At 43.4% G+C, this 20,634-nt stretch overlaps 1 protein-coding gene and 1 long non-coding RNA gene across 3 annotated transcripts; one reads left to right on the forward strand and one right to left on the reverse strand.

Annotated features, from left to right (window-relative positions):
* Positions 1 to 932: 932 nt before the first annotated feature.
* CD83 (CD83 molecule) lies at positions 933 to 13,925 on the reverse strand. The gene is made up of 5 exons (XM_005023697.6): positions 13,710 to 13,925; positions 13,459 to 13,589; positions 5,026 to 5,239; positions 4,814 to 4,917; positions 933 to 2,758 (listed from the first exon to the last, which is right to left on the reverse strand). Exons 1-5 carry the CDS (start codon positions 13,759 to 13,761, stop codon positions 2,603 to 2,605), a joined length of 657 nt encoding a protein of 218 aa, XP_005023754.4. The 5' UTR covers positions 13,762 to 13,925; the 3' UTR covers positions 933 to 2,602.
* A 2,333-nt stretch (positions 13,926 to 16,258) lies between these two features.
* On the forward strand, positions 16,259 to 19,843 carry LOC140001745 (uncharacterized). 2 transcript variants are annotated; one of them, XR_011807270.1, is made up of 3 exons: positions 16,259 to 16,353; positions 17,935 to 18,056; positions 19,127 to 19,843. It is a non-coding gene; the product is annotated as an uncharacterized lncRNA (long non-coding RNA). The 2 variants fall into 2 exon arrangements; XR_011807269.1 differs by lacking the exon at positions 16,259 to 16,353 and adding an exon at positions 17,577 to 17,824.
* The last annotated feature ends 791 nt before the right edge of the window (positions 19,844 to 20,634 follow it).

Consider the following 20,634-nt stretch of genomic DNA (forward strand, 5'->3'; position numbering starts at 1 on the left):
CTCACCGCTTTAGGAAGCTGCCAGTTTCTTTCCAGTTCTGTGATTCAGTCAAGCATAAGGCTTTATCGCTGCTTATTCTTTCTAAACTCTTTTAACACATTTAAGTGGCCTTGAACATAATCACTTCTTCAGCACAGCTGGGCCTACAGCAAATCTCCAGAATCAACCAGCCTGAAACTTCTGAGCCTGAAATTTGACTCCTGGTGTTTAGCCTCAGGCCCGATCTTCTGTATTGCAGACAGTTTGGCTCAGGAAAAAAAAAAAAAAAAAAAAAAAAAAAAAAAAGGAGGGGGGGGCATAGTTGTTTACACAAAGTCTCATTTTTCATTCAGTCCTATCTGATCTGATCCTATTTATACATCTGAAGAAACAATTTTAAGTGTTTCAGCCTTTGTTGCTGAAACAACTATTATCAGCCCCTTTCAAGTGAATTACCCCTTCTCTCCCCTTGTCCCCTCTGCTAAAAAAAAAATAAAATAAAATAAAAAAAAGCTGATTGTCAGGCATTATGCATTTCTGATCACATGGAGAATCATGAATTACCTACATTAGTTAGGAGGTTATTACACATTCACAGTTCAGCTCGTATTGTTGCCATCTAAATATGCAGGTCATCCATGATGGTGACCCACATTAAAAAATAAGCACAGTCCTAATGTCTTGCCTGTCAGTAGGGGACAGGTGTTTTTGAATGCACTTTTGACAGAAAGTGAAATTTTGAGGAAAATTTAAATGATCTTAATTCCTTAGAAATGCATAAAATTATCCATTGCTTAATCAATTATTCACACATGCATGCCATCTCCCACAGAAGAGGCTGGATCAGGCATCTACATTATTTGATGTAATTAAGTTGGTTGTAAAATAAAATGCAATTGATACGGAGTATTGCTGGGATTATTTGCCATATGTGGCACACAGAAAAACAAATGGTAGGTTACCTCTGAATTTTTATTTCAAGTATGTTACACACATTTATATGTAAAAATTGATTATAAAAAAGCAAATGTGACATTAATTCACCATGCCCTAAGTAAATTGCATATCCCTTGTAACCATTCTTCTGGTCAGGAGCTCATTGGACTCCATCAATGTAGACATCTACCCCTCTCACAGAGAAGCTACTTAGTGATGCATGGTGCTTTCCTCCTATCAACACTTCAAAATTAGTTGAAATATTATAGAAAGAGCCTCTTTGTCACAGCCAGGAATTCTGAACTTCAATTAAAAAAAAAAAAATCCCAGAGCTGCAGTTTAACTTTCAAAGGGTTTTTGTTTTCTTGGTTGGTTTGTTTTGCAGAAGGTATTGATTGTGTTCTCATGTGTCTGCAAATTCTGATGTATTGGCACAAATTCTCATGTGGTGGCATAAACACCCACTGTCACTGTAGATCCTTCTTGCTTCATCTTCTGCACTGGCAGCACAGGAAGTGGGGTTACTTGATCTCAGTCTCCAAAACATCTCTTGTCTTCCTCAGCCCAAAAGGCTAAGTCTTCTCTCTCTTATACTGCGTGTCTGAGTTCAGCTTCTCTCATAGCCTTGTTTCACATAAACTACATACTATCAACACCAAAAGCTGAAGTTCATTCACCCCGTCTTCTCTTCCTGTATCTCTTGGCTGACCCAAATCATCCCAAAGATACTGATGGTTGATTTCTTCCAAGCCGTGAACTTGGTCATCACTGGTGTAATTTGACTGACATAGTCTTCATTTCATGTATTTGGCTTTTTATTTTATAAACCACAAAGTAAGTTATCTTTGTGTATCTTGAACATCATATGCTGCTCCCCTCTTATTTTTGTTTCCTTAGGGTTAACAGTCTTCTTGAAGCTCCCTATGGATTAACCTATCTAGAGACATCTCTAGGAAATGACGGATGGACCCATTATGCAAGTGCAACCCTTCTCTTGCAGAGATAAAAAGTCCCTCTCAGTCCAAAAAGATTCCCAGAATATTTTCCCCCTTCCTATGCTTCAGCCTGTCTGTCACTCCAAGATTTAAAAATGCATGTTGTTTTGAATCATCCGGGACAACAGCATGAAGTTACCTCTTCACCACAGTTGAATGTCGTACAAGTCATATCTCATTTGCAGTAAAGGAACTGCACCCAGGATCAGTCTCGTAGTGCGGAACAGAGAAAGCCCTGCACACTTAGCTTCTCTGAAAATACTGCAGCAGCTGCGGTGTTCGCCTTTGCAGGACTATTAGTTCACTGTCAGGCCTAATACCCAGGCTTTGCACTGCCATGGTGTTCCTACAACCTGGTCCGCATATCACAGGAGTAGTCCATCTTGCTCAGAACAAGACGGCTGCATGGCATAGTGAGAAATCTTGATACCAGCTTCTTTAACAGCTTCATGATACCATTGTGTAGCTGTAATGGCATTTGTCAGCCACCTAGCACCAAAAGTTACTGTAGTGCATACCAATGCTTTTTGAAGGCTTGTCCAGCACAAGCACATCACTGACGGGTTACCCGTGCCATCAGGCAGTCCTGAAGAGGCCGTATGTCGTTGTTTCTCTCCTCTCCGTACCACCCAGCTACTCATCCCACGTCGTATGTTTACCGATGAGTCCATGGTGCCATCAACAGCATCAGCTTAGACAGAGCTTGACGTAACCCCGTTTTTGCACATGCTGTCACCATTTAAAACCTGGAAAGTTTTCATTTCTTGTACGCTGAGGAGGGTGAGCATGTGTTTCTCATCTTTGCTGTTCTTATAACTGGGAGACATACTCTCTTTTCTTAGGCATGTCTAGAAGAAAAATCAGAAAAGAAAGTTTAAAATTGAGAGTTCCCGTGAAACACAAAACTTTCAAAGTTCAAAAAATTTGCTTTTTCTTCTTGCTAACCATAGCTCATTACACTTTTTAAATTTATTTGTTAACAGAAGCACCCAGTATAAAGAAAAGCTGTTGTTTCTTGTGCAGTGAGCGAGCTTTGTAGGGCAAAACCCTTATTCACAGAGGGCAATTTCTATTTAATTCAAATTTTTAAATGAGTAGGTTTTGCATTAAGTGTGTTTGCACCTGTCCTCAATACAGGCCTGTCTCAAAAGTATTTTCATCAAGTTGTCAAGGTGAAGCCCAAGTCCTGCCACCACTCTTAAACTTAATGCCACTTCTGAATTTAGTGGAGATCAGGCACAGGGAGGACAAGGCAACCTGTAAGAACTTAACAGACATTTTAAATAATGAAGCTCCTTTGTGAGAACAGAGCAATATTAAACATTGATGAAAGCTATGTTGATACCTGAGAATGGACTCTCACCCAAGACTAAGTTACAGGTAATCCCATCAGAATGCTTATCTTCTGATATGGCTCTGCTTTTTTTTTTTTTTTTTTTATATATATATATATATAGCACCATTAAAACTGGACATTTTTTATCTATGGGAATGGGAAATTTCTTTAGAGATCTGATAATCTTTCAGGACACTGAGCAGAACTGAGGCATCTGTCTTTTTCTGAGTGATATCCTTGCTTTCATACTTTCATCCTAACAAATTCCTACAAGATTTATCTTGTCAAACTTTAGTCTGAATGGCACAAATTACTGGCAGGATTGTCAATCTAAAAAGGAGACAGGCATAAATTTAATTGCTCCCTGAAGGTACATGAAAAGCTACATTTAGCTGCAGCTAATTAGATATTCTCCAATCAACAGTTATGATTCATCTGCTGATGAACAAAACAATAAGACAAATTTGAAAAAGGCAACAAAAATTAAATTTGGCCTCCCAAAATGTTGGGGTTGTTTTGGTTTTAATAACGCCTACCTGTAGCTCCATCTCATTGCAATCTCAGAGGAAGGGGAAAGCAGAACAAACCCATTGTTTGGAGATGTAGCTAGTCTTTGCACTGCTCTAAAACCCAAGGCCCATGACGCCTCTAAGTCATAAAACAGAGGCCTCCTGAGTTTTGTGCACAATGAGGGGATGGGGGGACTTCCCTGTTATCACAGACACGGCACAGGAGGTTTGCTTCTGTGTTTGCTCTTCTCCTAACCTTCTCCAGAACTACCAGTAAGAATGAAGGGTAGAGATAAAACCTCCAAAGAGGAATGGGTATTTATGTAATTACGTACAGATGTATTCATCTGATGATTCTACACTAGTGCTTTTCTGTTCAGTACGCTCATCAGCTTTTTGCCAAGTGAATCTAAGGAAATGGATGGCATGCTTTGCTGAACCATTAATGGCTGCCTTTGCTTGTAATGTTAATTTACAATTCCAGATTAATTCTCCCTGAAAGATCTTAAAGCAGAAGTTTAAGAACAAAGAACTTCACAAAAAATGCTCATCTGACATGGGATTGTTGCTGTTTTAGGTGTAGGAGCTGAAGCAAAAAATAGGTGGACTTGAATTTGTTCACTAGGATGTCACACAAAGCAATGTCATGGGTGGGGAGAGGATCCCAGACATCTGCACCTCTGTCTGGGCAAATTCTGCTCCCAAGTACCAAAACAGAAGGGCTGTTAAACTCTTGAACCAGAGAACAACTTCCACTTGGAGTAACTGGAAGCAGAAATGAGCAGCAGGGTGCAGGAAAATAACTGTCTGTTTTAAGTTAGCTCAGGGTGGAGTGAAATGTTTTATCTCTTTGGGGCTCCATCCTGTGTTACTTGTGCACCTGAGTTTCTGTCTGGTTTCGAAAATACTGTGTGAGTATTTAAAGGATACGGTCATAAATTAGTATGATGGCCAACTTCTGACTGGCTTTGTTAAGGTGGTGCGGGCAGAGAAAACAAGCAGGGCATTTCTGGTGGTTTGGGTTGGTTGGTATGTTTGTGACAAAGAGAATTACTTACACAGGTAAAAAAGATGAGCAGCAAGTAAAAAATCCCGAGGCAAGTCAGCATGAAAAGCTCAGCTTTGTATTTTTTTAGTTTTTCATCTTCTATTCCAGGGCAACCTAAAATGTAAAACACAAAGTGTTACACTGTTCTGTAAAAGATTTCTGAACTGTTGTATTTGTGAAATGCCACGCAGACCATGGAGCAGTCAAGAGCCATAACTATACCTGTTACTTTTAGTGTGACGGTGCCACTGAGATTGTGTTCTCCTCCTTGTTCCCCCCAAGTGCATTTGTATGTGCCGCTGTTTTGGCTGGTAGCATTTCTGATCCTCAGCGAAAAGGTGTCATTGGTGAGCTCAAGGGACCCTCCAAGTCCTTTCGGATAATGAGATTCCACATCAAGGATTTTCCACGCTACTCCATCACCATCTCCAGCCATCTGGAAAACACAAATATGTTTCTTGTCGTGGGCAACCACATCATCCCAAGCTTTAGGAGAAAGAGTTTTAAAGCTGGCTTACATGTATGACTGAAAATGCAGAGGCTGAAGCGAGGTGGGGAAAGAAGCTCAAAAGCGTCCAATACATTCACATTCCAACCCAAAAGTACTTGATTATTTTTTTCCTTAAATAAACACTGCCATTTAAGAAAGTGAGTGCTTAAGAGCACTTCCAGAACTATTCGTAATCTGCCTCACTTGGACAAAATGCTGGCCGAGATGCAACGTGGTGAAAGGCAGTGGTAGAAATGTGCTCTCAAAGCCTCTGAGCAGAGGCCCCAGCATGGTTCCAGGAGGGAAAGACAGCCCACGGGGAGGGAGCTGCGGGAGAAGGTGGCCGCCTACCCTGCTGTGAGAGGTGGCTTCAGGGACCAGGCTTCCCCAGGAGAGCGTGGCAGGGAGTGCAGGCCTGGTGTTTGTGCTGCCTTACACCAGCTTTTGTGACCCCAGTGCCTGAAACCACGGGGCCTCTCCGGAGGAGTGGGAGCGCCCCTCTCCCCTCAGCTCTTTGTTGGAACCACAGAGCACAAATTGCTTTGACTCCTTTGGATGCAGTTGCGTGAAGGTCACAAGCAGGTTTTTGGTGTGCTTTGGGAGCGTTTGTATGTTGAATTTCTTAATTGTAACCAGAAGAGCTACATTCCTTGGCGTTGCTGAGAGGCTGCTGGAGGAATGAAGTGTATTCCCAGAACAGCTCGTACTGCGGGGCAATAGGATGCGCTGAAAATGACAATTGGCTGGGAACCACAAAGAAGAGAGGAATCCCTAACTTGATTTGAAAGATGGGAGAAGGGTTTGAATTAGCCCGTGTCCATTCTTATTCATTGATGCTGCTCCCTGGGATTTGAGGCAGCCTGCCCTCTGTGAAGGTTTCCTGGTAATGAATTCAGGCTTTCTGTGGACCAGAGCTAGCTCATACAGTCCAAGGCTCAGCTTTTCAGCCAAAGCTATAACTAACGTAAGGCAAAGCTTTTTTATTATTATTTATTATTTTATTTTAATAGGCATATTTTTGGGTTGCATGTCTGTGCTTACTTACTGCCGGTATAGCTACTGCATCAGGGTATAGCAGTTACACTGTAAGTTATTAAAATTAACACAAGGCTAGGAGTATCTGGTTTCTCTTTCATGTGTTTGCATGAAGAAAGCATACTTGGGAATCTGGAGAGAAATATGGGCCTGATGCTCTGTCATGCTTTTGTTCTTTGAAAACAAAAAGTGGTGTAAAATAAGCTACAAGTTGGGGAACTTTTCAGGAACTGGGGACTTAGACAAAAGCACAAGATTTTCGTAATTATTAAGGTCCTTTCTCAGAAAGTTTTGTGTGTGTTTTTTTGTCTTTTTGGTTTTTTAAGCACATCAACTGAAACAAGGAGCAGTAATTCCCTGGGACTTTCCACGCTATATACAGCAAGAGGGAAGAAAGTACCTTCTTCCTCTTAATCCCCCCATAAATTTACCCCAGCTTCTCTTTCTGATTATGCCCAATCCCAGGCAGCTAAGAGATGAGCAGTACCTATGGTGGTTTTCAGGCTGTCAGAACTTCACTTTGCTACTGGGACTGAAATACCTTCAGGCCCTGCACATTGTCAGAGCGGCAGCCAGAGCAATCCTAGTGCATGGGCTGGGTGCAGGTCTGGTTACAAGTGGGTCAATAGCAGTTAAGTGGATAGAGTTGACCTCCCTCAGATCTAATTTTCACCACTCTCGCTTCCTTTACCATCCCCTTCCTCACTGAAATATAAAACTGCCCATAGGGCACTAAGGAGAACCAGCCTGGCTGCCCTGGATTTTTGTTTGATGGTTTGTTTTCTTTTTTTGTTTTATTTACAAAAATAAATAAATAAATAAATTACTGATAGCTTAAATAATTGCTGTCCTGGATGGTAAATGACACAGTGATTTCTTGTGGCTGAGACTTGGGGATCAAAAAACACTTTGATCGTTCTGTATGCAATTGTAATCACTGCTGGTATAAGGGAGAAGCAAACGAAGTCCACATATCCTGTGCCTGACTGGGCACTGATTCCCAGTGAGATTTTGGATTATTTATCTTCCTTATTTTTATGGGGACACTGAGATTTGATTATTGCCTCCAAAGCTTTCTGAGGAGCTTGGTTTAAGCATAATTACAGTCACAAGTACTGTGACAGCACCATGGGGACAGGCAAGCCAGAAGGACTCCCTCTGTGTAGGGCAAAGCACCGTCCTCCGGGCTGTGTGAACTACGTGCCTGACCCCAAAATAGAAGACAAAGTTACTGTGTGGCCTAATCTGGCTCCCTCACTTGGGGAGAAACCAGGAGTAACCTGGATGGGGGTTCACGAACCTTTGCCGTCGGGATGGAGGAGGAAAGGTTCATGAGCACAGGTTTAATTCTGGGTTTGTGTGCTGCTTCTTCTCCATTAAATCTCCCCTTTAGTGGGGAGCAAAGGCAGGCAGGCCTGGTGTTGACCATGTGCCCGGCAGCCTCCCTTACATTTCTGAGGCTACAGAGACATCTGGTGGCATTTTCCCAGCCTCTACATGCAGCACATCCATTCTTACTCAAAGGCCACAGCGATCCTTGCCCTGACACTTGAACCAAGCTTTTCTCCGTTTCAATCTCATCTCCTGCTACCTCATCAAAAAGCATCAAGCCCTCCCCTTTTAAATTCCACAAGTAGAAAGGAAACATGTGAGCAAGTTTGCCCAGGATGGCCCAGTCATTTAAAGGGAAGTCCTAGAAGCGTTCAGCAGTCTGCCTCTAGCTCTGTTCAAGCTTACTTTTTCCCCAAACCAAATTAAAATTACAAAAATGCCACTGTGTTTGCCACCCCCTGTAAATTACTTGGCAGACTCTCACCAGACAGATCATTTCCCAGCTCAGGTGCCTATGATCACCCAGCACCAATTCATGCCAAGTCTCCTCCAGGTGAAGGAACAGCCAGAGGTAATTTCTAGGGGTTTCACCCAATTAATTCCCCGTGAGCTCAGAGGGATCGAAGCAAATGCTGTTGGTGACGTCAATCCACTTGTGTAGGGACCATCCTCTCCTTTAATCAGTAACAAAATGCTTTCTGCCTATGTCTGTGTTTCATTTCCCTTCTGCTATGCTGGCGAGTGAGCCACAGCACGCTGCCTCCCCCCGCTCACCACCTCCAGCAGGAGGAAGGGGAGTTGGGCTTTTCCTGCTGCCACCTTCATTGTTAGTGGCTTTACCAAAATCCAAAAGGCAAATCATGAGACCTGCGGGTGCCCATCAGAACACTAATGAGCCTATTTGCATTGAAAGGGTCTCAAAATCATGTTGTCCGCCGGGGACAACTGAAGCATGAGTTTTGCTGGGAAGTGAGGACCTGTAGGCAGGCACTATCACTCTGCTTATTTGCATAAAACTCTCCATTGAGAACATTAAACAGAGAAAAAGAAATGTGAGTTTATGTGGGGTTTTTCTGTTGTTTTGCCCTTGTCACATATACAGGGACCAGAAGCTAGCAAGGACCAGAATTAAGACCTGAGAGCTCTGGTGGCTGCCAAGGTGACCAGGAGCCGGTGATGAGCCCTTCTTGCAAAGAACGTGAACAGCCTCCTGGGCCGCCTTAGGACATGCTGGAGCAGGTTCAGCAAAGGGCCTCAAAGTTAATTAAGGACTTGGAGTATCTGATATACAAATTGAAGCTGAGAGAGTGGGGACTCTTCAACCCAGAGTACACAAGGCTTGAGGCATCCTGCTATGTATAAACACCCCTTGGGGGGGGTGAGGGCAGGATAAAGAAACCAGAGCCAGAATCTTCTCAGTGGCCTTCAATGACAGGACAAGAGGCAATGGGCACAAACTGAAACTCAGGACATTCAACTGCAACATAAGAAAGCCTTTTTTTACTGCAAGGGTGGTTGAACTGGCACAGGCTGTGGAGTCTCCATCCTTGGACTTATTCAAAACACAACTGGACGCGGAACTGAGAACCCTTCTCTAGCTGCCTTATTTTTGTGAGTTTAACAGAAAGATTTTCCACTTCCCAAAAGCTTGGAAACATTTGGTCTAAAGAGGTTATGATTTTCTTATACATATTCTCTAGCCAGTTGACTGATTCCTGTAAGTTTCTCCTGGCCTGGAACGTATTGGTTAAGAGTGGTGATACTGTGGATATTAAAATGGGATAGGTATGACTGAAAATACTGCTGAGCTGATATATTTCTGTTTTCTGACTGGATGAATTCTGAGAAATAAGTAGAACAATGCTTCCAAGATTTGCCACTAAACAAAGGCAGTTCACCCATGCTGTAGCACTTGCACCCAACTAATCAATTAAAACTTAATTTTATCATGTATGTGTGAAAGCAAGCTGATTTTAAGTCAATTTATGTTCTCTGCTCTCATTAAACACCTTTTCTCATCACACTTTTCCCAGATTAAGGTGGCACTTTGGCTCCCAGGTAAATCAAACTGCCAATACAATCCACTTTTCCTATAAAAGCAAATTTTTATTTGAAGCAAAATGGTCCAGGCCCAAAACTGATGTAAGTTTAAAGGTGGAATGTATTAACACAATTTTTTTATTTTTTTTTTCTGAGGGTGGGATGATCGTAAAAATGGTTTTGTTTAAAATTTACCATGAATAAAGGCCAAGTTGAAATTTCTGACTGCTAAAGAGATCTAAAAACTCTATATGCAGCCAGAAGGAATTTATTTTCTGAAAGTAAAATATCTAGAATTCTGGCAATGCCTGATAGCCAACATATAATGAATTGCAACTGAGCTGAAACCACTTAATAGGTACATTTTGCAGCACAAAAGCACTTTCACATTTGATTAGCACTGAAGGTGCATCCATATGGTTCCTATATGGTGTCATGTAGAGATACGAGCATTAAATTTGAAGGAAAAGGTTTTTTTCTCTAAAATTGATATAAGTTTGGGGCACATGTGACTGAATTCTGCCTGCGCTTTAGAGAAAAACAGCAAAACCAAAACAAACCCAAAGCAGCAGTGAAGGAATTGGCATTAGCCAGCCCCACTAGAAAAGCCCTCTGACTCATGCAAACAGCCTTGCTATTGTGTAGGATGCCCTAGCTCAGGTCAGACAACAGAAATGTTTTGGTCATGAAATCACTTCCACTGCTCTCTTCCTGCCTAAGTCATGAATGCGTAGGAGCCACCTGAAGCCAGATAGATGTCTGAGTTTGACTGTGTTTCTTTGGGTAGGTTACAAAATAGATTGAAGCAATTTAGCAACTATTTACCTATGCTAATAGATAATAACTATGCACATTTTGCAAAAGTAATTTCCTTTGAAGGAAGGTGAGATTAATGTTAAACATCTATAAAGTTTCTCTTCATTTTGTAATTTGACTTCCCCCTCTAATTCTGCCACAATTTTATATTTTTCGGGGAAGTGTTATAAAGTTAACAGACTTCTCTCCACTGTAGTATAGCCTTCTATCCTCTTCCTCAAAATTTGTTTTAAATTAAGACTGTTCTGAGTATTACATGAGCAACATAGCTAAATATCCACTGGGACTTCATTTGTGTGTTTCAACTTGATTTTCGAACTGGATATAAAGTGATAATTATACATTTTTATGAAGTGGTTCTCATTTTCAATGTACTATACAAAGAGAAACTGTTCAGTTTCCAATAGCTCTGTGAGGCAGAACGCTAGCTAAAGTTTCATTGCCCAGGCTCTCATTTCATAGATGGGCCATAGACATTCAAACCAGTATTTCCACATGCAATTGCCAATGCCTGTGTGCTTTTGCAAAAATGCCCTAGTTTTCATTTCTCAGTTGGCAAACGTCTGCAATGCTGATAGTTTTATGGCACACGGGTTGCTCCACGCCCCTCAGAACGGACCACCCTTGGCGGGCAGCATCGTTATGAAAAGTTTCTCACTAATTTTCTCAAGGCCACTTAATGAACGGGGTGAGACCTGCAGCAAGCTGGAGGAGGAGGACTTGGTCCTCTACCTTCTCGGTGCACTAGGCATGCTTACTTTAAATATTTCGAAGTAACAATCATTTTGTCTGAGCTTGACTGACTTTGATCCTAATTCTGCACAGGATTACTCACACGCTTGATTTTGTGCCTACAAATAATCCTGCTGGCTCCAAGAATACTGGGTGTTTGACAGGTTAAACACATACATGCCTATTTGCAGTACGCGGCGTTAGCAACAGCGAAGGAACTGTTAAATGTAATGCTTCCTTTTTACTTTCAGCTGGATTTTGACACCAGAGCATTAACTCCTTCACACAGAACTGAAACAGCAGGTACTTTAAAATGGCAGTTTGTTGTTCTTTTCTTCTTGTTTTTCTTTTCTTTTTTTTTAAGCATATCATATAAAGCTATTTAAAAGTATCTCTGAATTGATTGGAGCGTGCATAGGTGCCAGTGGGGAAAAAGGTTGTTTTTTTTTTCACCACATATTCACCCTGTGCAAACAGCTGAATGTGCAGCACTGTAATGTTGTCACCGTAATTTTTTTAAAGCAGCAGGAGCAAAGGTTAATTGCTTGCATTTATTGCACACTTCAAAGTGACCTCATACAAAAGATTTACCCTAACAGCTGTTTGAACTTTACTGTCTGAAATTTCGTACTATTTGTCAGAATTACCTTTTAATTAGCCCTTCAGGGGTAAATGTGGTGTTTATTGATTATTCCTTCAGTTGTTGTTTTTTAAATAAGAGATTAATTCTGTGTTGGGTAGCCTAGTCAAAACCTGTCATTCCTCTAACCTCCTTGTGAAGTCTGGGATGGGGACAACAGCACACAGCCAAAGTGGGGCAAGCAAAGAGGTATGGAAAATACACGCCCTTACCCAGCCTTTGAAGCAGAAGGCAAACAAGAATAAATTGATGTCTGCCCACCTTCCATGGTGATGTTCAACCAAAGGTTCTCTCTTCTGTGTCCCTCACCTGCATCGAACCCAGCATCTTGGAAAAAGGAGACTATAGATGCTGCAGTTGCCGAGGGGCTCATCAACATTTGTTTGTAACAGATCTGATAGAGGTAGGCACCTTTGGGTTGCAGGTATCATCTAATTGTTAGGCTGATGCTTATTGTTGTAACAACACTGAAATTCAGATGCATTGCAAGTTTCAGCCACAGAATCCCCACCTAATGACACAGCTTATTTATTTACTGTGGGGGAATAATTTTCCCCTTCCTCCCTTCCACTGCTCCCCCATCAGATGGGAAAATAACTCTGTAACTACAACATTTTAAATTCCCAAATAGATCTTCCACTATTACAACAATCAACAGCGAGCTGGATTAGCAGGCAACCAGAGGACCACCAGGGCTAGCCCACAGCAAGCAGCAGGAATGCATGGTTGGGAGTGAGGAACGGGGCACAGCAAAGCTATCCTTTCTGTGTGTTAATTTGGCACTCTGTAAACTGAAACTATGCACTGAGATGCAAGCACACAGTGCTGTGCAGCAAGTCGGCCACCGCTTGTTCATCCAGTGGACAAATTAGTTTATCTTTATAAGAAATTTCATCTTGAAAGTGGTTAGCAGTGCTTTCCTCTCATTAGCCGATGGATCCTTGTAGCTCTCCCACAAATAGATGGCAACCAGGGTACTCCTGCATTGGAGATGGGGATTCTGACCCAGGGCAGCTGAGATGTGGCTTTTATTTTGTGACTACAAGAAGATAACTGAGAAGTTCTTACTCTCTGTCTACGTTCTGCATTTTCTTCCAATATGCCCATCCCAACTAGCCAAATCTTTCTGAAGAAATGCAGTTATTTGTTTAGTTCTTCCATTTCAAAGAAAAAAGAAAAAAAAAAGTCTCCTGTTTGGGGGAAGATTAACCAAGCAACAATATCAATAATGTTGTAAGGTTTCAAGAAAAATCCTGGAAAGACTCCTCTTTGGAGTCGTATTTGGCAGGCTGTACATGGGACATCCCCTGAATTCTGATCCCTGCAGGCTAGCAATTGTTAGATAGAAAAGCAGGCCAGGAGCAATTCAAGGATTACGCTCAGTCTGTCTACAATGACATGGAAAACTCCTGTTCCCTGTGATCAGCTCAAATGCTCTCATTGCTGCCTTATCTCTGCTGCCCTGACAGGAGGATGCCACTTCATAAAATAACCCATTTTTGTACAAGAGACGTCAGTATCAGGTAGGAAAGCAAAGCAGACCACTCAAGTAACTTAGGATTTTTCTTACTTTGTACCAAGACACTGTCTGGTAGGTGACCAAGGAGTCCTGAAGAACTTTACAGGGCAGCAGCGCTTCTTCAGCACATCTCACAGCAACATCTGGGCCAGCTACAGCAGCCCCATGGACCAAGCACCACACTGCAAAGCACAGGTACACATTGCATTTAAAAGTGATTGCCTATGTAATGCTTCCCATCTTCCCAAAACATAGCCCCACAAGCGTAGAAAAGTGTGAAAAGTGTGATGCTCCCCACTTACCATTGCACAGGGTGACGACCAGAGCGTAGGCTGCTGTAGACATGGCTTTCATTGCTTCAAATCACAGAGCAGCAGCACTGTGCCTCTTCACAGGACGGACTGTGAGAGCAGAGTGAAACTGCTACTGCTTCGAGAGTGATATTTCTGGAGACCAGCTGGGGAATCCCCCCCCAGAACTTATCTCGAGGTGCCCCATGTCACAGGGAAAATCCCTACGTGTAGGAGCCAGTGCTCCTCCCATCACATCAGTCGGGTCCCTCCCATTTCTCTAACCGCCTGCACTGGTAGCACCTCCCCTCTCTTGTATTATTATTTCCCCCCCCCTCTCCTGCACTGATCTCAACAGAGATATCATTGATCATAGGGCGCTGTGGGTCAGCGTGAAGGGCGTCAAAAATTGGCACTGCAAGAACCTCCCTCTTGACTGGTGAAATGCCAGCCTCCTGAAATCCCCTCTCAGCCTTTTTTTCTGTCTGTCTAACAGGAGAGTGTTTGTGCAAAGGTTGGACATATGCAGTGGCATTTCTGAAACCACAAGTAAACCCTCAGCTCATAACACCACGAGGGCAGTGTGACTCGGCTCTTAGGGCTAATCGGGAACTTACAGCATGTAGCTCTTTGCATAGGTAGTCATGATTTAGCAGAAGCATCTCTTCCAGTGTATTCTGTCATTTTAAAAACAAACAGGGGCAGCTAGAGTGACATCATTCTACCAACTTATGTGCTGGAAAATTTCCTTGTGAAAAGAAAACAAGGCAACTCCTAGCAGAGGAACTGTTTGGACATCCCCTCTAGATATCTGAAAGAAAAAAAAAAAAAAAGAGTCCTTGTGATCTGTAAGAGCTGTTTCCCCTTGGAGAAGAATTTTTGAGGAAGTCTGAGGTTGATCGCAGAAGCATTTACAAATCACGAAACTCTGAAAGCTGCAGACGTGTTATTTTTGGAAAATAGTTCTGGCTGCTGTCTTCAGGCTACTGACACCAAGGTGGCGAGTAGTCACTTACAAGCTTTTGATTAGATTTGATGGGTGGACAGTGTACGGTCAGCCCCCTTTGAAAACCAGGTTCCTGGAAGACACATCAAGCTGATCACCCTAAATCCAAATCACCTCCAGAAAGCTTTGTGAGGACAAGTGTGTTTGAGATGTCCTTAGCTTGCAGATGTCCAACTCAGACTGGTGAGCTCTGTGTGTGGGTAATGCTTTGGGAAACTCCAGTCTGAGCTGTGAGTGAAGTCAGGCAGCAATCTCACTGGAGGCCTCGCTGCTGAAGCAGCCTACTTATTTTTAAGGCTTCTGTCTTCATAGGCCAACATGGTAAATATAGCAGGCTCTGAGCTTTATTCTTCTGTTAGCGCTTTCCAGTTTCAAGGACCTTAGTCCACAAGACAGATACAAGTGAAACGTAAATCCCGGTGTATCTCTCTAGAGGTAGAGAAAATCCTGAGCCCTCGCTGCTTTCTCCTGTGTGAAACACTAGAGCCCTTGAGGAGAAGACAGAAGTGAGGGGTGGGATTTTTTTGCTGAAGGAAATCTTGGAGAGAAGAGGGCTCCAGTTAATATATTTCACATCTGTCCTTCACTAAAATAATGGCTCTTCTGTCCCCATGAGTTAGTCACCTCAAGCCTACCTCCAAGAAGGGCACTCAGCTTTCACCCAAGTGCCTCGTTCTGTCAGTCCAGCAGCGCTGCATGTTTACCCTTCATAAAGCAACTGAGAGGCAAAAATCTCCTGTACCTCCCCTTCCACTGTGGGGAAACCCATGCAGAGCAAACCACAGCGAGCTACTGCCCCTGCTGTGGGTCAGCCCAGGGAAATCTTTCTGAAAATGACCTGACCAGATGTAGTCTAGGGGGTCTGTGGCATGCTTAAATCTGTGGTCACAAATGTGCCCACACAGAACTGCAGTAACAGGTAAGCATAAAGGGGCAAGCTTTGGTTTGATCTGGGAAATGTACATGCCACACGCACTTGCCAAGGTGATGTTAAACTACATTATTTCTCTGCTAAAACACAGGAGTTAGGACTTCTAAAACACATGTTTTTTCCCTCTAGGACAGGCACAGCTTCAAGCAAAACAGCCCTTTTCCTCCAAAAGTGTTTCTGAGCTCAGCTGCTGTTCCAAAGAAAAACACATGAAGCCAGAGAGCAACACACGAAAAAACAAAAACTGAAACTCCCTTTGCTGGGGGAGGAGAAACCATTTTGCTTCTAAACTTTCCCTGGCTGGGATTTTTCTTTAGGGAAACTTTGAACTGGGCTGTACTTTCCGTTCTAACTTCAAATACCTCATGTGGTTTCAAAGAACATGCCTGTGATTTCCAGAGCCCTGGAAGCTACCCTGAGCTTCTCTCCACTGGAGTTTGGTGGAAGTCATGGGACTGGCATGGATGTGGGAGAGAGGAGGCAATGACTGCCTGTCAGGCTTCTCTGTGACAAATAGATCCACATCTGCGATCTTTGCAGGGCCCTCAGAAACTGCAGGGCTGTATAAGTGGAAGTTTATCGTTAAACATGTCGTTCTGTGGACCTAATGAGATCTGCTTTCCTACAGATGTGCCCTATTGCCTCTTCCCTCTCCATATCACTCCCTACACCAACAGGAAGCCCTGGACCTCGCTGAGCAAGGAGCACCATCTGCTCTGGTGAGCCCAGAGCCCTGCACGTGATGACTGACATTAGCAAGCAGCGTGTGAAGCGGCTGCATTCTGCCCACCTTTCCTCTAGCAAGGGCGCTCCTTTGGGTCTCTGTCTTTGACCCAGCTGCTGATTTTCATGAATTTCATAGGCACTTAATTCTCTTTGAGCCCCTATCCCTCTGTCAGCTTGATAGAAAGCAGGTTCGGAACATACTGGCTGATAGACAGCCAGATGGCATGATCACAGAAATTTCATTTTCTGTGGGAAATGAGGCTAGAAGCACAAGGATGTAGGACGGATTCATGGGACAAGGTTAAAAAGTCAAGTCTCAATATTTTTCCCAGCATTGCTGGAGTCCTGAGAATGCTTTTTGTGGGATCATATCCTTTTTCTGTGAACCAGATAGGTTCTGGCTCCCTCAGATACTCGGATAGTGGGTCAGCCTTATTTTTTATTCCAGTACGTGGTTGCAAAAGGTCTTTCTTATTTCATGCATTTGTCCCTGATTGCCAGTGTCCATCAGGAGGATAAGAGTGTTCTCTCAGAGAGTTAAATATGCTGGATATTCCCTTACCTCTTCAACAAGTAAACAAAAACCTTAGGTCTCCACAAGGTGCCCAGAGCTCTCCACAGAGAAGCACCGAAGGTTAAGGCAGAGATGTCATAACAGCATTTAGCATTTCTGGCAAGGCACAGATTTTTCTGCATTAGATATGATAATCAAAGGTCCACTGTTCCACTGCAGTTAGGTTCCTGTTTCGAACGTGATTCGTCCATGTGCCTCACCTTTATTATGTAGCTATTGGGGAGGAGGGGGTTGTTTATTTTTATGATTATCAGTCTCCTGTGCAGCAATAAAAACTGTGTCAGTTCAACCGACAAAAACAGGAAGGCTTTGGTTTTATGTTTCAGCAGACAACTGTTTGTTGTTTGTTTGTTTGTTTTAAATAATATACTGTGCGTAAGAACAGATCCTAGGCGCTGTCAGTCAAAAGAAAGGTGACAAAAGAATGCAGAGCAACAAATGAAGAGCAGTCATGAGCTCTGAGGGGCCCAGCAGAGATGCAGACACTTTTCTGTCTTACTGGGAACTTGACACTGACTATGTCAGCAGTTAAAAGCAACCGAGAGTTTCCAGGTTGCAGCTAATGAGAGGCAGGCAGATTATTCATAAACTGGAGTCAGAAATGTTTAAGGACAAAGTTCTCTTTTCTGCCCTGATGGTGATTCAGGCTGTCATTGCTGTTTAAATGGTAGCAATCCAGCAATACTAAAACCTAAAAAACTGGCCCTGTGACCTGCTGTGTGGCTCAGGCTTTGTTCTACAGACTATCTTCTGATGCCACTTGAATAAATAACACCTAATTAATTATACACAAACGGCCACTCTTCTGAGACAGAAGGGAGCAAGAATTGGAGTGAGGCTGTGCTGAAGTCCCACCTCATCTGCCTCTTGTGTCCAGTAGAGGCAGAGAGGTACTGGTGGCCAAGCAGGCCAAGCTGCTGCATTCAAACTGCAGTGTCCACTAGCAGTGTGCACTGAAATTTCATTTCTGACTCATCCCCGGTTTCTCTTTTATCATCAGTGTGCCAGATGGTGCCTGTGTTGCTGGGACTAGGGACATCTTGGACCACGGTTTGCAGATGTGGGTGGACTCTCCACTGCTTACCTTCCAGATGGGATCATCCTGGCAGCCTGCCCCAGGAGGTAAGGAGCAGATTTCCACCTGCTGTCTCTAGTGAATCTTGCAAGAGCTGTCCCCACACAATCCCAGCCTTGCAGAGCTCCTTCTTGGACTTCGCATGTCCTTGCCACTCCTGGCCACGCACTGTTTTAGCAGAGATCTAACATTCAACTGGTTTGTCCCCAAATCATGCTGTAGGAATACCTACTCCTGCTGGTACTCCTCTCTCTTTTCCTTTCCCTGTATGTCCTGACTGGACATACATGCTATGGGACTTCTTACGTCAGAAGAAAATGAAGGATACTAGTGGGGCACTCCTAGCTGATCCCATGGCCCCCCAGGAGCATAGATCAGGAAATCCTCCTGGGAGCAAGGGCATGGGTGTTTCACAGGGGGCCCTGATCACTGGGTGGCAAACAGGGACCTGACCATGTGCACAGACCACTTGTGCAGGCCCTCTCCTGCTGCCTCCAGAACCCCTTGTTGTGTTTTCTTGGTTTTTGTGTGTGTGTGTTTTTCTTTTTTTTTCTTTATATCTTCCCCCTCTGAGGTCCCACTGAGTCATGGGACTTCCTGATAACTTCCCCCACCACCCCTGGCAGCAGAAAGAGGAAGCCTGGTGGCGGGGATCCTGGTGACTTCAGGCCTATATCCATTCCGTTTTCCTCTCAGGTCTCCCAGCACATCACCTGAGCACTGGCTGCTCAGATGCCTTCAGGGTGGCGTGCCTTGCATCCCCCTCTGGCTTCCTGTCTGTACATTTCTGACCCTTTGACCTTGATCTTCCTCTCTTCTCCTCATTGTTGTCCTCATTCGGTTTTCTGAGTCTTTCAAAGAACATAAGATCAGTGCAAGCATATACTGGCACATTAACATAACACTGGCCTAGCATGATCAGTTTTAAAGCATCTCACCCCTACTATGCATAACAACTTTGTGACTTCACCCAGTTGTCTTCTCACCATATACCTCCTTTTCCGGCTCATTTATAAACAGGTTCAACGGTAGGAGACCAGGAACAAAACCCTATGGAACATCACTGGAGACCTCCCTCAGATGCGAAAACTGACCATTTGTCCTCCTCTTTTAATAGGTTATTCACATGAAGACTTTTCCTTGTGTCCCATGGTGCCTTAATTTCTTTCAGAGCCATCAGTGATGGACCTTTAAGTCTTTGGAAATTTTTGCTGCGATTCTCAATGGCTGACCTTGTTGTGGTTTTCATTTAACTTGCCAGAGTTTATGATCCTCTCTATTTTCCATTCTTGGACACAGTTTGTATTTTCTGAAGAGAGTCTTCTGCTTCTACTAAATTCCTTTATCCTGCTGTTAGCCATGTCAGCTTTCCCTTTTGGTCTTTCCAATGGCTTTGTCCATACACAAAAGCTTAGAGCAAATGTATGCTTACATGTTATGTTTAAATAGTCAACATGCAAACATTCTAGCCTTCGGGCATCCATTTTAGTTTCTTCTTAACAAGCCTTCCTGTTCCTATGTAATTCCATTGTAGCTGTTTTTTTGGCTTTTGTTCCATAGACAAGACTGTTGAATCTAAGCATGGTCACTGCTACAAAGAGTCTCTTGAGCAGAGTCATTTTGAAACAGGTTCTGCCTGTTGTTCAGGGCTGGTATAAAAGTTTTGTATTTTGTAGGCTCCTTCATGCAGCAACATTTCCTTTCCTTTCCTTTCCTTTCCTTTCCTTTCCTTTCCTTTCCTTTCCTTTCCTTTCCTTTCCTTTCCTTTCCTTTCCTTTCCTTTCCTTTCCTTTCCTTTCCTTTCCTTTCCTTTCCTTTCCTTTCCTTTCCTTTCCTTTCCTTTCCTTTCCTTTCCTTTCCTTTCCTTTCCTTTCCTTTCCTTTCCTTTCCTTTCCTTTCCTTTCCTTTCCTCTCCTCTCCTCTCCTCTCCTCTCCTCTCCTCTCCTCTCCTCTCCTCTCCTCTCCTCTCCTCTCCTCTCCTCTCCTCTCCTCTCCTCTCCTCTCCTCTCCTCTCCTCTCCTCTCCTCTCCTCTCCTCTCCTCTCCTCTCCTCTCCTCTCCTCTCCTCTCCTCTCCTCTCCTCTCCTCTCCTCTCCTCTCCTCTCCTCTCCTCTCCTCTCCTCTCCTCTCCTCTCCTCTCCTCTCCTCTCCTCTCCTCTCCTCTCCTCTCCTCTCCTCTCCTCTCCTCTCCTCTCCTCTCCTCTCCTCTCCTCTCCTCTCCTCTCCTCTCCGCATCAATCCCTGATGTGACACTTGCCTAATAAGCACTTGGAAAATTAGTATCTCCTGCTACTGTTACATTTCTTGCCCTTTCAGCAATTCTGATCTCCATCAGTATGTAATAGATACAGACATTTGATCTAACCTTGGAATAGCGTGTTTCTTAGGCCTAGGATATCAGACTATACAGATTCTCTGCTGCTTGTAAACATAATTAGTTTATTACTTTCATTTGGCATAAAGTTTTCTCTAATATACATTACTATTTCTCTTCTGCTGTTGTCTCCTGTTTCACAAAACTGTTGTTATTCACTGGAGGATAAAGCTTCACTGACTGCCTCCACTCAGTATCTGCCATTCTGAATCATGTTTTAGCAACTGTCAGATTCTCCCTTTCTTCAATTAA

Source organism: Anas platyrhynchos, chromosome 2 (assembly GCF_047663525.1).
Source record: "Anas platyrhynchos isolate ZD024472 breed Pekin duck chromosome 2, IASCAAS_PekinDuck_T2T, whole genome shotgun sequence".
Taxonomy (NCBI): domain Eukaryota; kingdom Metazoa; phylum Chordata; class Aves; order Anseriformes; family Anatidae; genus Anas; species Anas platyrhynchos.

Coding starts and splice junctions, on each gene's coding strand:
- CD83 (XM_005023697.6), bottom strand. CDS start 13,761: ATGAAAGCCATGTCTACAGCAGCCTACGCTCTGGTCGTCACCCTGTGC. Junction 5,240..13,458: donor AGACAGTGTCTTGGTACAAA/GTAAGAAAAATC, acceptor TGTGTTTTCCAG/ATGGCTGGAGATGGTGATGG. Junction 4,918..5,025: donor CGTCACACTAAAAGTAACAG/GTATAGTTATGG, acceptor TTTACATTTTAG/GTTGCCCTGGAATAGAAGAT.